Here is an 18,190-nt window from a genome sequence, read left to right as displayed (position 1 = left end):
AAACAGAAGACAAAGTACACTTGGAGCACAACTTCATCCCATCCTCAAAAAGATAAAGAGGAAATGAGAAAGGGAATGGATCAGGGTAACATTTGGCCTCACTAGACTGAGGGAAGAGAGTTCAGCTGGGAAGTGAATGTGAAGCTAAGTAAGTTAAATATGGAACAGTATGGAAATATGGTTGAAGAAAGTGAATTGCAGCATTTGAATAGTGGGCAAGAGTCAGGGAAAGCATTTCAACAGCAAAAGGTTTGGTGGGGATGACAAAGAGCCTGGAATTCTATGGTGAAGAACTCAGTGATAGATGACAAGGACAGAGACGCTACTAAGATGAAGATAATGATTTCTTAGGGATTAAAGAAGTTCTACTAGGAAGTTGTATGCTTTGCTTGGTGGCTGATGTGTCATTGTGCTTTACTGAGGGTAAGAACCAAAAGCTCAAAAGCTCTGGAGTGTTTGCAAAATGCATTTGATACTTAGAGACTGCGTGCTGTGAACAGTTTCTTTTGGGAATTTCTCTTTACATTCCTGCTGAAACAGGTGTGCGCATGTGGAGGGCGCTTGGCTGAAAGGCATTCACCTCACGTGCCTTATTAATAGCCTTAAACCAACATTCCTACAGCCAAGCCATGACCATTTAACTGCTTCCTTATTGTGCAAATGTGCCTGGCCGAGTCAATGTGCCGGGCTGCTTAGTCCATAAACCCTGCAGAGGTACTTACTGCAACAGGGAAAGAAAGGTAGATGAAGAATTGGGTTAATATCACCAAAATTATCAGAAGTGGTGGAAAACTAATGGTGGAAAAATCATTTTCCTCTTCATGTGTTAGGCACGTTCATGTGGTTAGCTGCTCTAAATCATAAGTTGGCCTGAGAGTGAACATCTGGCTGGGGCGTTCTCTACAGTCTAATTTCTTTCAGGTGAGAAAGGATTCATCTATTAGAAGTAACAGAGAAGAAGCAGTTTGATTATTTACACTTTTATTCAGGGTGGTCTGTCTTTTCAACTGGAATTCTGGGACATCTGAAGATCTATTAGAAGATGGTAGCAGGGCTCTCAGTGCTCCTCTGAATAAAGGAAGGTAAAAGACAGCATCAGCACAGGCTCTGTTCTTCCATGAGTTGGCAGTACCAGCAGTGTGTTTATAAGCGTTTGGCCACTACACACCATGTGAACTGTCCTTTTCCTTCCTGATTGAAGAAAAGGGAGAAAAGCATTTCTGACTGTGAAGGATAGTACAATATAGTACTGTACAATATATACAATGTCCTCACCCACCCAGCTCTGTGGCAGTGTTCTGCAGGAGGTTGTGTCGGTGCTCTTGGAACGTGCTGGAGGAGTTCTGGCGCCACTGAGATTGTTCTGCGTTTACTTGAGCGATTTCACTCTTTTAATCTGGATGTGCACAAGCCCTTACACAGTCTTATCTATGTGTATTTATTTTTTGGAAGTGGCTGAAGGAGGTCGGCAAACACTGCTGATCAGTAAGATTGTTCTTATGTCTTGCATTTAATTGCAGTTACTTTAGTGTAGCTGACTGACCTTTGTTGTATGCTTAGTATATTCTTTTTCTTAGAATGGTATTTTATGTATTTAATATATTTATCCATCAGTAAAATGATTTGCCTCTGGAGAGGAACCTCACTATCTTATTCATAAGATTCAATTTTCTTTCAGTTACCCGGATTATACTTAATTATATGTTATTTAAGAGACTCTGACAGTCTTATTCATTGATATTGATTTTTAAAAATCTGTCTTCTTAATCTGTCAAAATTATTTACTTGGCATGGTCTTTTAGTTGTACTTCAGTTTTTGGCCTATTTGACTTACACCAACTATTTCAGATCTTTGTGGCAGTGAGTTTGCCCTTGTTTCTAGGTCTGTTTCTGTTATGAGAATCTGTAGTCATTTACAGTAGCAGAGCAAATTCATATGCTGCATCTCCCTGTTTAATTAATGACAAGCACCACGCTGTTGCTAATGACAACACTGCATGAACAGTATGCAATGATGAAAAATTGCTAGTGCTAAGGCAGGCTTTTTTTTGGTCTGGATTACTTGCCAATTTTCCCCTGCCACCTGAATCAGAAGCAGATGTACTGAGACAGGGCAGGGAGAGCTCCCTGTCATTAGCTGTGCAAGGTGTGGCAAAGCCTGGTGACACCTATTAACGAGTCACTGCTCAGCCTGTCTCACCTCACAAAAGCCCCTCTTTATATTTGCTTTTGTGAACATCTTTATTTAATGCTACAATCTTCAATGACAGAAGTACCTAGTGGCTTAGGATTTTTTTTTCCCCTTAAGTGCTGTGGTTTTAATGCCATTCCATTGCCCCACACACTTCCCTTCTTTGTGCTTTCATTATGCAACAGGAATTCTCTTAAAAATCTGGATCTGCCACTAGTTCTAGCAGGTGTTTGGCTTCTGAGCACCAGAATTCTTTTCCTTATGCAGTGTATGGATGAGAATTTCACTGCCCTTAGGCACAGTTTCAACTGAAGTATATGAAAAGCATGTTACTGTGTCAGTTCAAATTATATCACTATTAAAGAAAAAACTCTAAAGGAAATTAAATACAAATAATCACACCAACATAACATAACATTAATAACATTAAGGTTATAATTTAAATTAAAAAGAATCAGGAAAATCTGAGTCAGGAGTGCAATGTCATACTTAGCCAGACTCTCCTGAGAACAGTCATTGTAAAAGGTGGATAGTGACAACTTTGAGTAATATGAGATCTCTTGATGAATAGCATTATAACACCAGAGCATGGAAGAACTAAGCAGATTTTCTCACTAGGCATAATATCCTGCAGATGAACAAAGTATTGTGTGAAGATTTTATCCTACTTTCTCTTACCAATAGCATATCTATCTGATTACAGTTACCTTATTCCAGTATGTGACAATGTGCTGGGTCCCATTTTGCTTGCATATAAAAACTTGAATTGCTGGCCACCTGCCTTGCTTTCCACAGTGTGTTTAAACCTGATGTGGACAGGTTGACCATGTCCGTCTCAGATACAGTTCCCTAAATTCTGAACCTTGTATTCATGACTGAGTCTTGCCCTCCATGATAGAATCTCCTGCTGCTCAGTGAAGGGAATGCATTAAATCATTTCTCATTTTGTTTTGTTCTTTGATCCTTAAGCAATATGAGTATCTTCAATCAGCACGTGTTGCTTTGTAATTCCACTGCCTCTGACAGTGATCCTACATAACCTGAATTATGTTCTTCTCTTGCCTTTTGTAAATAAATCTGCTATTCCTCAAGGATTATGCTCCAGTCTTCTTCAGAGTGTGACTGAAGGAGACACATGGGCAGAGTGCAGTCATGTCCATAGAGAAACAACAAAGGTTGTTTCCTGCAATGGAGTCCATTACCTTGGTAGCAACATCACAGCTGAGCAAGAAAAAAGCTCTCTCACTGCATAGTGGTCATGATAAAAGAAGTTACAATAAGGCTTTTTCAATACTACAATAGTATACATACACATATACACATATACACACATATATATATATATATATATTACTGTAAATAATAAGTTTAGCATAATTTCCTTGCTAAAAATACCGACAGTATTTTTGTAACATATTTCTGTTCCTATGGGACCGTAAGACTCTTAGAAACTTTCAGTGAATGAATGGGAGCTCCATATGAATGTACTCCAATAATGCTGAAAGCATTTGATTTACAACAAGAATTTTGCCAATTATTAGCTTAATAAATAAAGAATAAAAAGTGGGATTGGTTTGGATAGGTTGAACATATGGTGAAAGAAGGGATAACGACTGTTTTAGAACCTTCAATTAGCTACATCTGTCTTGCTTGAAGAACTTCAAGAAGATGAATTAACAAAATAGTGTTTTCTCACTTCTAGTTTGCTTTTTTTTTAAAAGATATCTTCACTTTCATCATTTTTAGGCATAAAAGTCTGTTCTATCTAAGGATTTTTGCATCTTCAACAGGAGAAAAGTATAAAGAATGAAATGAAAACATCTCCTTATCTACTCTCCTGGCCCTTTAAAGGAACAAGCCCCAACCAATGAACAAGTGGATTGTTTCTTTACCATTCAAAGCTGTTGGATTATAGCATAAAATTCTAACACTTTTAAGATAAGTTGCTGAACCAGTAAACAAGTGAAGAAACAAAACCAATAAGATTAGTCACACTGTGTTCAGGAAGTACAGGCTCAAGGATGAATTGCCTTCCCTCCATAGCAGGTACAGCCCCTGCTCACCACGCTGCTGGCAGCCTCTCAGTGTGATGCTCCCGATGTGTTCAGTGCAGTTTCTCAGCATCCTTAGGGAGACAAAAAGTAGATATCATACTGTGCTGAGCTTATAAATTGTGCCACCGCTGTGGCAGGGAATCGGGGGACAGGGATCAAAATTACTTTCTTATTCTTTCTGGCACCTAATTTCCTCTTTCCTCGTGGTAAATCCATATCTTTGTGAGCCTTTTTTCTTGTTCTTAAGAACAGACTTGACATACGCTTTTTGTATGTAATTCTATTCTCACTGGTAATTGTACCCTTAACATCCAGACTTCTTGGTATATGTTTTATCCATATGCTATAAAATTGCTTTCAAACCGCCTCTAAATATTGTTGTACCCGTTTCCCCACAGACTGAATTAAAGGCTCAGGATATAATGAGGCATTGCATATTTTGAAAGCAGAGTCTGATCCACACTTGCTGACTTTCTGACAATAATTGGAAATGAACTGTGTCAGGTTCATCTTGTCTAAGAGTGCTGTATTTTCATGATGGTTTTTCTTTTATGTGAAACTAGGTAGTACTGAGTAACATTATTCACAGGCCTAATAGTAGGTGTAATATTACAAGAGGTGTAGTCCTGCTGTAGGTATATGCACTGATATAACTGGGAATAACTTTGGTCTCCCAGTGTGAATCTTTCAAAAGCAAATTTTGAGCCCTTCAGTCCTTCAGAAAGAACAGTCTGCCTAACACAGGTTAGAAGGGGCTTCAGTGGAGGAAGGAAAACTCTAGGGTTTGTATTTCCATAAGAAATACGAAGCAAAGTTCATACTTAAGTTGGGTTTTGAAAGTAAATGAGATTTTGGCTAAATACTACTGCAACCTTTCAATAAAAAGTTTAATCTCTTACCCAGACCACAGCGAGAGAAAACACGAGTAATTGTTGATAAATATTCAGAAGCTTAATTACTAGTACAAATTTTAAAAGGTACACAAAGAGGCTTTCAAAATGGAGTGTTCTCAGTCTGTAGCCTAAGTTCCGCTGAAGGAAAATTTGTTTACACTTAATCTAGAGGAATTTTGGTAGAAATAGTTTTCTGGAAGAACTGAAAGATAGTGCCTTAATTTAAAAAAAAAAAAAATAATAATAATAATAAAAAAAAATGTCTCCAATATCCTTGTGTTGTTGTTAAATAGTACAGACAGCACTGGAAAGGTTTTGGTGGCTGAGGACCATTTTCTATGTGAGAATGCGATCTTGAATGTATTCAAGTTGGGAATAACTCCTAGTGCTGAATGGGTACAGGGTGGGCTTGATTTGAGTATCAGAAATGATGTGTTCAATTTCTCTTTTGCAGCTGTGAATATAACTGTACATATAGCTTAAAGTCAGCTTTTAATAGTAGACGTTTCTCAAGCTATTGATGAAATTTTAACATGCAGGTTGCCTACTGACAATGTTTCATTACGACACAAATAGGTAGATGAAGTACGATGTCTATGAATTTTTGCTTATCTTTGAATGCATCTTCAAGTTACAGGATTGTTTTCCTTAGCTGATCTTTACCTGTTCCAGACAAGTCTAGAACGAGAGATAAGAGCAAAGAAATATATACATCTTTTGATTTGATCTTAAACTGGGGCAGATCTGAAGTCTACCTTCAGCAGACCTGAACACAGTTCTTCAGTCACACGCCTGAGTTCTGTCTCTGAAAATTCTTCTGGTTCAGCATTCAGGCTGTCTGGTCTCAGCTGTGACTTCCTTGATGATGAACCTTGGCTGTCATATCCAGAATTCTGGGGGATTCTTCTATGAAGAACTGTGAAGAACTGTTTGGTTTTCATCAGTTTTGTGCTTTGCCAAGTGGTTTTTATTGTTTTATTTTTTTTTATTTTTTTTTGAGGAGAGAATGATGCTCAGTATCTTAATTCTGGTTTGAAATGTTGGCATTTTAGTTTAATTACTATTTTAAATAATTGGCCTGATCTATGGCCAGCTCACTTCCAAGGCCCTCTAAACATTTCAGAGCATTTAGCATTAAGAAGTTGGTGTGTAGGGTTTTGTTTTTTAAATCTTGACCATAACAAATGCTCATCTGAATCTCACTAGATATTTATTCATTAACATTGCTTGCTCTGACAAGGTCTGAGGCTTTGAGCTGTTGATGTGGAATTATATTCTGTTGCACTAGATGTGGTGATGAGACTGGAGTGTTGTGCTCCATTTAACTTTTTTTTTTTTTTTTGGTACTGGCGTCCTTGAAAATCCATTAAATTGAACTGCTGTTTAGCTTGTATGTTAGTTCCCTGGGGCAGACATCATGCTACAACATCTTAGTGGGCAGATACTTAACATGAACAATTAAAGTGAAGGCTTTTTAAAATACGGTTGGACTTGCTGTGCATATTGATCTGACAAACGTGTATTTACAAGTAATTCAGAATGCAGATGCAGTTTCACTTTTGCCATTTTTTCCTATTTTTTTCCTTAAAAATGGCTTTTGAAAACTAATACTTCAAATACCATGACTAATTTTTCCCCTTCCAACAAGAGCTACTAAAAGAGCTGTGGAAGTACACGGAGCTAAGTGCATTCACTGTGCTGGCTGGTTCAGAATTCACCTTGAGCATGACAGTGCAGTTACTCATAGCTGTGAAGCTCTAGGTGACAGAGCATTGTCTTTTATCTGTTTTCCCCCCCTCTGAAAACAAGATGTTGATGCAATTTCAGGAACAGTGTGATATTTTGTTGTCTTTAGCATTCAAAATTGATCATTTGGAAGTTTTCATTTTGTTTTTATTGCCAAGTAAAGCAGTTAGTTTTGTTTTGCTCCATATTCTAACAAGCATATAGGCTTAGTTAGGGAAGGGCTGATTTAAGTCTTGGTAATGTCAATTTACATTAGGTTTATCTATGAGTGTAGTTCTTGTTTTGCCTATAAAATGTAGTTTCTGGTGCTTCAAAGCTCCAAAATTAAACTATTGCGCCTAAAATATTAAAAAAAAATTGTACCTAAAAGATTACTGGTGCATTTCTAATTATCTTCAAGTCATTTCTTTGAAACATTTATTCTTTTTCTCATCTTTTCAATCTTTACTCCTGTGAGCAGAAAGCTCAGTTTCTAAAGCCACTCTTGTTTATATATAAATACAGAACAATTACTTCCCAGTCTTCTAGTAGCTGTGATTAAATAGAGTCATGGCATGTTATTATGATGTTCAATTGAACTTTGCAATAGCCTTTGTATCAAATAATCTCCAATAGTTGTAGACTAAACTACATTTTTCAATTTATCTGAAATTACAATAACAGTTTAAATCCTTGGATGAAATTCTTAATCTGTACCTTGGAAGGAATAAGCAGTGATTAATATTTAATTTCAGAGGGAAACTCTACCTTTTTTTTTTAATTGCTCTGATTTGGCAATTACAGCGGAGTTGGATGGCAATAATTAATGTGAATCCTGGGTACTCAAGGAAAAAAAAAACCAAACACAACACAGTTAAAGTAGTTTACGTTGTTGAGTGGTTTCAGAGTAAGCTAATAAGTATCTTCATGGATGAAACTGAGTCAGATGATGTGTAGGAGCAGCATACCTGATGTGCTCCTATCATTGATAGATAATCTGTGTGATTGTCTGCAACTGGTTTAAAGTAAAGTCCTCTCCTCCAAATAGCATCAAGTGGGTTTTTGGTGCTAGGCACCTTTTAATCTTCAGAGTCGCTCCGTGGTACTTCATCATGCTACTTACTAATGACTAGTGGAAGGCACTCAGCAACCATCCCTCTCTTATCTGCAGTAATAAAAAAATAAAAGCCTCTAATCTACCAACTTCCACTTGCAAAAATACTTTTATTCAGAGTAGTATTTAGAGCAATGAAATCAGGCAGCAGTAAAAGCTGCAACAGGCAAGTCTCAGTGGATGGAGATCTAAAAGCCAGAGACTTGGATATCAGCTGTATGTTTTACCTTCTGCAATTGAAAGTGGAAGAGTAATTTAATCCTCAAGCACTCGGATGGAGAGTGATGAGTGAGGAAGAAATCACAACCTGAGATCAAAGCTGTGCTCAAAGCATAAGCCTTTGAATAGCCATGGTGCCATTTTACACTTCCCAGAACATAAATTCATTATCTATTTCATAGGGTATTTCTCCTTGATTATATAGGTGGAGGGATGTAGCATGGAAGACTTTATTATTCTTTTTTTCAGTTTCTGACTAATAAGATATATGTTCTGATAAGGTTTTAAAGCATCTATTTATGTTTCCAATTTTAAAATTGTCTTGTTTGTTACTACAGCAGTACACACTTCCTTGCTATATGATACATTAATTTTAACAGGTTTTATACAGTGATTATTATTATCTGGTTTAGCTACATTGTCTTCTACTTTCTTAGGTGTCATTGTAATTTGACACATTTAACTTGAAGCTATTAATGTTAAACTGGCTGTTAAAGAGAGTTAAAACACTAGCAGGAAATGTAATTGTTTTTTGAAACCTGCACTTAGAGCCTTTAGCTTAAAATGTGAATTTATAACAGATTAGCAAAGTCATGCGGATCCCAAATATGCTATAAACCCACAGACTGTTGAAATTGGAATTGCAGTTAGGCAAAAGGGCCTATAGAAATATAAAAGACTCAAAAGAAACATGGGTAGACTCCTCAGTGGGGACTAAAGTGGACTAAAAGGAAACAGTGCAATTTGAATTCAGTACAACGTATACACGAAAAAATACTGGAGAGCTTCAGACAGGAACCGTGCAGCTTATTTTGAGGTGCCTCTACCTGGGGCGGAGAAAATATTTTGTTGTTTTACGTTGATCCAAAAGGGATCTTTGAAAAATAAGAGCTGTTATTTTATTATTTTGAATTTTTATGATTTTTTAAAGACAAACTTCTTGATTTAGGTTGTGTATCAGCTGTATTTACTTGGCTTCAACATCAGCTTGCCATGACAACACACTGTAGTCTTAGTACATTTTTGTTTTTAACTGAACGCTTTGCTGTATTCCTCTTTCACTTGAGTTATGCTGACAAGTGCCTATTGCTGCAGTTAGATCAGTCTCCAGTTAGAGCCTCTTGTTTAACCTTAGAAAATGTTCATCTTTTGCCCTGAATTTTTTTGTTATTGGAAATCTTGCTTGCCTTAATCTAGCAAATAGTCTTCTGCTTCTCCACTGGCTTGCTATTTATTAGCTTTTGATACAGAAATTGAATGTGTGTGGGATAAACCCTTGTTTTTCATGTAATATTTATTACCTCATTATTTCAGCTTCAAATGTTGGCATCTTTTATATTCAAAGCATAATACTGATGAATGTCCAACGATTTTCTATTTTTAAATATTTATATTATAAAGATGAGAAGCACAAGCCAGTTAATCGCTGCATATCCTACTGGCAAACTTGTTTATGGGAAATTAAGCAGCAGTATGATATATACATTTTTCTAAGAAGTGTGGTGGAGTGATTTGGATTTCTTCTGTTCTGGAGTTCGACAGCTCTTTGCAAAATATTGTCATAAATTGCTAGTACTTAGCACTATTCCTTTCCAAAGTATTTTACAAATATAAGCTGAACTTTAAGAAGCGCTGTTAGTACAGGTCACTTGACACTGTAACTGTGTTTTTCACGTGGGGACACTGAGGTAGAAATGTTAAGTACTTTAAGCCAGGCCACTAGAGATTTAGAACGCGTATCTCTTATCCGTTAGCCCTGTGCTGAAATCATAGGATTACATCATTGCCATATTCCCTCACATAAGATCTATCGATTTTCCATTGACACCAGTGGGGAAAAATGCCAGATTATGTCAGCCAGCTTCGTGTCTGGGCTATGCTGAACCTGTCAAGGCCTGCGTGAGCTGCAGCCAGCTTGGATTCAGCACGAAGCTGTAACTGTGGACCTCTCTTTGTTACCTTATGGGGAAAGTATTGTTATCAAATGGAGGTTTTATTCTTCGTATCTTGCGATTTACCTCAGCATAAATAAAATCAGTTGGCTACAGCATACAATTGAGTCTGCTGGTATAATAGGCTGTAGAGAACGTCACAATAACGTGATGTGAACTGGAATTGCTCTCATGCAGGTCTGATGAAAAAAACCCTCTTTAAAATTGTGTTCAAACTTGCGTGCTAGCGTGTGACCTTTTACCCTAGTCTAGACATGTCCTAGCTATTTCTAGTTTATATGAAGATTGCTTGATTTAGGACAAATATGTTAATTTAATGCTTGTCACGAATGATGAGGTTTACAGTCTGAGAAGCTGACAGCTTCATCTTTGCAGAACAGAGTAAGCAACAGCAGTGTAAGCTTCTCCAGACCCATACTGTGAATGACTTGTCATCTGTTTTTTATGAGATAAGTTGTGAGCTTCAGCAAGTGCATTCTTCGCACAAGAGAGGAACTACAGAAGCTCTTGCCTTCTTTCCTGCTACAAACTGGTTGAATGACATAGATGATTTTTGAAATCTCCAGTTATCTGATGCTGAGATTACACTCCTCTTGCTTGGTACAGCTCTAGCCAACAGTCTAGAAACTGGTTGATGGCAGCCGTTAATGTAAAATTATTACATATGTCAAAATATAAGAAACAGTTTAATGAAACCCCATTTATTAAGCTGACTTTTTGGGAAACATCCAGCAGTAACTTGTGCAATTCATGATTTTTTTCTTCCCTAGAAGGTTTCAACCTCCTGGAAGGTAATTTTATGTCCTTGCTCTTCCTACTCTTCGCCTGCACTAGCTGGACCCTCCAGTACTCTCCTTTCAAAATATGATTGCTCATTTTTCTCTTACATACAGAGCAAATAGCTTTCTAGGATAGGGCTCCTGCCTTAAAGTAACATGAAGGATGTGTTAGTGTGGTACACATGCTGTGTCTGGTATGCCTTAAACCTGCAATACAATGAGAGCACATGCAACCAGTATGTGTTCAGTGTGCTTAGCGTTTTCTACATGTGCTATGGCTGCTGAACATGCATAGATTACTTAGGAAAAATATCTTTGTCTAATAAGGGTCCAGGAGTCAGACAGCCAACTTGGAGGTACAGGTGCAGACAATTAACTCCTCTGGAGCTCAAAACAGGCTGCTCTTCTCCTGCACTGTTCTCAAAAGCAGTTCACCAACTGCGAATGACTTAGAAAGCTTTCATGGACCTCTGCCCAGTGTTTGGTTCACCATCCAGTTTCTTCCTTGCAACAATCTTTTCCCGCAGACGGGAAAGTAATTCAGTGTCACAGTCAGCCTATTTTGAGGAGGGCTGGTCTAGAAGTTGTCTTCAAAGCTGTGATTCTGCTCTTCTGCTGTCCTGTAAGAAAAGAGATGCTGTGTTTTCTGCAGCAGTCTTTCTAATGAAGCATATAAGAAAAAAGAAAGCATGCTGCTGTTTTAGTATCATTTTCACTATCTTTCAGCTGTGATAAGTTAAAACCACCTGTGTAACTAATATACCATCTTTGCTACTGAGATATTTTGATTGCTTTTGAACTTCTGTAAGAATTTGGAATATTTGTCATGGATTTTAGGAGTAAAATATCCCTCACTAAATAATTTGCTTAATTTGCTTTAAAAAATGTGGCTTTTTTTTTTTTTTTTTTCCAGAAGTTCAGAGCTAATCATTTTCACTGTATGCATATTTAAGGTCTTGTCTTGTGTCTGCAGGTAGCAGTAACGTGATGTTTCTGAATCTCTTACAGACAAGAGCAGAGCAGTCCCAAGGTGCATACTTCTTGCCTGAGTTTGCCCTTTCTCCACAAGGGAGTTTTCTTGAGGATACCACAGGAGAACAGTTCCTCACTTACCGTTACGATGACCAGGTCAGTAAGCTACATGTGAAAATGGCAGTCACATTCATGGAACTCTGACACATGGATTACTCTAAATTAAGAAACTGTGTATAACGTCCTTAGAAGATGCTACAAGCTAGAGCAAAATGAAAATGAAGGCTTTTAAAATAAATAGTAACATAAATGTAATAAAAAAGCTTAGAAAGAAAAAAAATAGATCAAAAACCTGTGGAAGATCTTAGAGGTTATAATAGAGATGAAAGCAACTATGTTTTAATTATGAGTTAATGCATGTTTATAGTACTCTAAAATGCGTGGAATTAGAGGTTGCTGTAATTTCTGTGAATTGGTTGATCTATCCTTAACTGACTTATTTCTTGGAGGTATTTAATCACATTTTCTTTCTTGTGAAATGTCAACAAATTCTGTTTACAAAGCATTCAGCAGGGGAGCTTGGTTGCACTCTAAAGAAACAAATGCAGAGCAGAATAATGCATGAAGCAGAGTATTTAGAAAGCAACAAATTATGTGTTTTGAAGTTAGGCATTTAACGCTTTCTCCAGATCCATTGAAACATTATGTTAAACATGGAATATAGATATAAATGTAAAGAAAGTAACATGAAAGAAATGCTGTTAATCTTGGCAAAAGATCTGAAGTAAACCTAGGAAATGCGTGACATGCTGTGGAAATTTACTCATACACAATGTGTTCCAGAAGTCAGCTGAAACTTCACATCAAAACAGTCTGAATTACATAGGCACTTACAGTACGTGTCTTAGTGGAAGAGGAGGCAATTTTTTAGGAAACAATCTCCAAAAAAAGCTAAACTTGCTTTGCAGTCAAAAGGTGTGATTCTATATAGTGATTAGCAGTTTGAGTTTCAAAGACTGTCTCCTTGCTGAAGCTATTTAGAGAAAGCTTATTTATCAGCTGCCTGCTGTAGAAAAAGAGGAGAACTGAGGCAACTAAACTTTAGAATGAAAAGCTGTTTAGGGGGACAAAAGGAAGTGAAGAAGAAAGTGTGTGGAGCTCCTGTAAGCTAGCTGAATATATTATAATATGTTTATGATAAATAGTACTTGAGAATCTTGATTCACCTATAGGAAAGTTTACATGTAAGATGTTCCCCAGGGGGAGAAAAAAAACAAAAAAACAACAAAAAAAAAACCCACCAAACAAACAACGAAAACCTGGCAAAGTAATAACTTACAGTACAGTAAAATGCAGCTGTGACCCAGGCTGCATTCAATGCCATAGTAGTAGAAAAATTCTGTGAAAGTTATATACCAGAATCAGCTTCCATTAAATGCAGCATTTTTTAGCTGAGACAATAAATCAGATGTAACTGAGAGATAGTACAAACAGTCTATTCAAATAGACTGACTGTGTGAATAGCATTGATGGTTTAAAAAAAATAAATTTCCACTCTCCATAAAATCTCAAATAGCAGTGTAGCTGTATACAGAAGCCTGTTACAAGCTCAATTGCATTTGATGGAAAGTTTTTCCATCTATTTCTTTGGGATCTGAATTAGATCTTCATTAGAGCTGTCTGTTCTTTCACAAACGCAACGCAGACCTTCACAGATCAGTGCAGGAATAATGAGTAGTATGAATTTAAGATTGAGTTCTTGAAACCCAGTGATGATAAGTGTGGCCAGCAGGAGCAGGGAGGTGATCATCCCCCTCTGTTCAGCACTGGTGAGGCTGCACCTCGAGCACTGCATTCAGTTTCGCGCCCCGCTACAGGAAAGACATTGAGTCCCTGCAGCGTGTCCAGAGAAGGGCAACGAAAGTAATGAGGGATCTAGAGCACAAGTCTTATGAGGAGCAGCTGAGGGAGCTGGGATTTAGTCTGGAGAAGAGGAGGCTCAGGGGAGACCTCACTGCACTCTACAACTTCCTGAAGGGAGGCTGTGGTGAAGAGGGCTTTGGCCTCTTCTCCCAGGCAATGAGCAGGACCTGGGCAAATGGCTGCAAGTTGTACCAGAGGAGGTTTAGGTTGGACACAAGGAAAAACTTTCTCACAGAGAGTGGTCAGGCACTGGAATGGCTGCCCAGGGAGGTGTTCCTGGCAGTGTTCAAGAAGCACCTGGATGAGGAGCTATGAGATCTGGTTTAGTTTGTGGTAGCAGTGGTAATGAGGAGACGGTTGGACTAGATGATCTTACAGGTCGTTTCCAACCTTGTGGTTTTATGGTTCTGTGATATAACATCAGAAAGTTGGAAATAATGGCAGATGTACTATTAATGTTATTATTAGTTTCTCTGAAGTGAAATTTGGTCATCAAGACTTACTAAAAAAATGTGAATCTGCTGAAAGCCAGATAAGGACTGATCTATGTCTGGTTTTCCTTCCTTAGTGAAAATCAAGAATTCTTCTGTAACTTGAAAACAATTATTGTGGAGGATTTTGATCATAGAATTATAATAATGTGCAGTTATAATTTATGCTTTTGCTGACATGTTCATATACTTATGAATTTTTTTTTTTTTTAAATGTCATTGTACTCTTTTCAATTACATTTGCTCTGTGAATGGAATTAAGACTTAAAGTGGAGGATGAGACTCCTTCACTGGTTAATTTCTTGAACTTTGTAGATTGGTGGTGATACGCATGAGGAATAGTATATTTTTCTTATGAGCCATTTGATTTACTCAATTTTGTTGGAGTCTGTTGTGTTACTGGCAAATACCTTAAAAAATAAATATCTTTTTATGTTTATGAAACCACCACTTCTGGTATGGGACATCTTGTAATCATTCTTAATGCTTGAAAAGCTGACAAGCATGGTAGATCTCAAAAGGATGTGCCTGTGAATAAAAAGGGATTTATGTAAAGTGTCAGGGCACTTTTAAATATGCAATACAGCCAACACTAGAATGGAATCAGTAAAGAAATGTTGCCACCTAATCCAGAAAACCACAATAGCTTATTCTTACATGCCATAACTTGGTTTAATTTCAGCAATTCACTTTCTATGCTGTCATTGTGGATATACATTAGTTCCATTTCCCTGTGTGCTGGAGCTGTCCTGTGAGCATCGATGCAGATCCTGGTATTCCTGCACATACTAAGTTAAGTTCACTTGAAAATTGGAACAGTAAAATAAACTTGTGCATTTGGCTACAACAAATCAGAAAATAAGTTTTACCCGATCCATTCTGAACATGATCCCTCCATCTGTGTTCATGGAAGGGAACAGAATAGATGAAAATTGGTGAGAAGTTCCTGACTATTGTGCAGGAGTGGGAGAAGATTGGTGACCTTCTATGTCCTTTGGGTAGTCAACAAGATAGCAAGGTCCTTGCAGAATAAATGATCATTCCATATATTTGCAAGTGTGTCCTCCTGTAATGCTATTCCAATAAAATTTCCAGTTTGATATATGGATGGGTATTTTTTCTATATAGCATCATCATCGTGATCCAAGATCAGTTTCCTTACAACCTCCAAGTGCAGGAATGTTTCAGAGGGGTTTTCTTTGGCTGTTGTGTGTGATATTTTTCAAGCAGGGAGCCAGTTTAATCAGGATCATTCATTCCTTTGTTAGTAAGTAATCTCGGTAAAAAAGAACTAGCTGTTACTTGAATATTCAGAAGTATTTGCTATCTGAAAAGACAAAGCTTACAGTTTGAACTGGAAGATGAGTAAATATTAAGGGGAACACACTGTGCTCTGCTCTAGCCCAGGAAAATTACATATGGATTCATGTTTTACATGTAAGACAGTACATTTTGTTCTGGTTTAGTCTGGCAAGGAGGGTGCTCTCATTTTTGCACAGGATTGTAGTAACCCCTTTGCATATTCGGTTGCTGTGTGTGCACTTAAGAATTGCATGCAGATGAAATTTTTGGGTTAGATAGTTTCTGAATTCAGTTAATACGTCTCTTACTCCCCTTTATTGTGATCACAGAAGAAAATAGATCAGACACTGCTACCTTTATTCACTGAGGTATTTTTGTGGCATCTGAATGGAATATTATGTAGTAGTTTTGACACATTCTGTTATCTTCAGGAAAAACAAAAACAGTGATTCAAAGCAAATGCTATTGAAAGATTCCAAAGAACAGAAATATATGTGCAATGAATATCTTGTTATAGCTCTTGCATTGTCCAGCAAGCAATGTCTTGCATCAGTATACTTCATTTCTAAAATTCTACTGAGTCAACGTAATTTAAATCTAACAAAGTACCAGATAGATTTTGATGTGTAGCCAAAGGCTTCACTTGCCATTAGAAATTTGAGACTGAAAAAATATGCCCCTCTGCTATCACTCTCAATGAATTTTTGAATAAGTATATAAATAATAGTTCTCCCCCAGCTTTAAGATACAAGCTATACCTTGCCATAAGGAAGTTTCCTGGTTTTCTTTCTGATTTCTTTTGGCTTTTTAACTTCTACTGCAAGATTTTGTTTTCTCTTCTAGAAGACCAGTAGTACTGGAAAGATTTCTTACAAAAATAAAATGTTCTTGTTTTCTGACACTTAAGGCATAGCTTCCAAATATTAAAACCATTCCATATGACGGACCACCAACAAGGACAGCAGTGAAAGCTTGGTTGTGTTGAATGTTTGAAGTACCTTTCCACTTAGATTGGCTGGCTGAAAGAGACAGCTAGGGGATGGGAAAAAAATAAAAGAAAATGAAGATAAATGTTATCTTTTAAGTCAGAAATTTTTACTTGATCCCTTAGCTTTCTGTCTGACTTTTCTCCTATATTTTTATGACATTTACCAATTTAAACATATAATAAGGAAACTGATTCTGGAATCAGACATATGGCACTAAGTAGTCCAATCTTGGCAACGAAATGTAGTGTTTCTAAACAAATCTTAAAAAAAAAAATGAAGTCAGGGAGAGTGGTAAATATTGGCATCTTAAAACCACCCAGTAAGCAATTAAAATAATGAAAATCTGCACTTTCAGACTTGAGTGTGTTTAGATATGTGAGGTAAGGTAGAAGCCAATGAGTCTGTTTCCAAGTAGATATGCAAGTTATAATACACAGGCTGGTGCAGTTCTTTTTATAACTAGTGTTTCTTTGGACTTGCCAGAGAAATCTGCTACAAAGTGAAGGCAAAAGTTAGGAGACTAAATATCCTGATGTGTATCTTGCTCTGCATGAGGGGAAATACTCCATTGTCATTCCTGCATTTTATGTTGGGTTTTGCTGTGGCTTTTACATGTTGTATGAACTGTTACAGCATGGACAGAAGTTGTCTTATGAATCCATCTGGACTGATGTTTCTTCAGCAGCGTCTCCCACCTCCTTTTCCCTCTGTCCTTGCTGACTGCCATCCTCACTTATCTCCCTGTGGAACTAAATGTGCATCACAGCCTGGATTTGGTGTCAGCTGCTCTCTACGCTTTTATTGCTGGCCTTCTGTGCTGCAAGCACACTTTGCTGGCTCATGTCCCACTTTCCATCCACCAGGAACCCCCCAGTCCTTCTCTGTGGGGCTGCTCCCAATGAGTTCTTCTCTCAGTGGAAATGGAGATAGAAATTTTTGGGCTTGTAGATGAGTAGTGTAAGGGATGAAGGTTATTTGCAGTTAACACATTAGTGAAGACAAGCTCTAATTCTGACAAAGGGGTAAGATTTGTATTTAGTACATAGCGTCCCAGTGTTTTCCTTCTGCGTTACACCGTGACATGACATTTTTGTTGAAATCCTGAAGGAACATTCAGAACTATTAAAAAGGCTTAACATCTTGAATCCCAATCATTAGCTCTTCATTTAAAGATTCTTTTGGAATGAAGCAAGCGGTTCTGAAGTGGATGCAAGCTATTTTGGGTGTTTTTCCATGCTGCAAAACTTCCACCAAACAACACTTCCAGTGATTTCACTTGCGTATTCTGAGTGAGTTGATAATTTTGTCCACACACCAGTGGTGTAACATCGAATGCCTGGCTACCTGAATTTCAGTATTGTTAGAAATATTCCCCTTTGGCTGAATAACATGCTGACCTTGCAGTCCTTATTCAACCAAAGCAGCGCAATTAGAGTAACTGAGCACAAACACCCCTGGCCTGAATCCTGTAAGTAGTTCCACTTTCTTAACTGTTCACGTTTGTGCGAGCAACAAATTCTGAGGCGAGGCTTGTGGTACCCCATACTGATCCTCCAGGTGTTACTGAGGAGCTTTACATCGTGTTC

At 37.5% G+C, this 18,190-nt stretch overlaps 1 protein-coding gene across 13 annotated transcripts in view; it reads left to right on the top strand.

The window, feature by feature from the left end:
* The window catches only part of ADAMTSL3 (ADAMTS like 3), a 188,618-nt gene that overhangs the window by 29,015 nt on the left and 141,413 nt on the right, over positions 1 to 18,190 (top strand). For all 13 annotated transcript variants that reach the window (XR_007379190.1, XM_048956750.1, XM_048956741.1 and 10 more), the window contains one exon: positions 11,936 to 12,055. Coding sequence is in view for 12 of the 13 variants with exons in the window: in XM_048956750.1 (XP_048812707.1) it covers positions 11,936 to 12,055 (120 nt within the window). In the remaining variant the exon portion in view is untranslated. The remainder of the gene's footprint in view (positions 1 to 11,935; positions 12,056 to 18,190) is intronic.

This window comes from Lagopus muta, chromosome 10 (genome assembly GCF_023343835.1).
Source record: "Lagopus muta isolate bLagMut1 chromosome 10, bLagMut1 primary, whole genome shotgun sequence".
In the NCBI taxonomy this organism is placed as follows: Eukaryota; Metazoa; Chordata; class Aves; order Galliformes; family Phasianidae; genus Lagopus; species Lagopus muta.
Note: the sequence above shows the minus strand (reverse complement) of the source record. Positions and strands in the feature narration are given on the sequence as shown.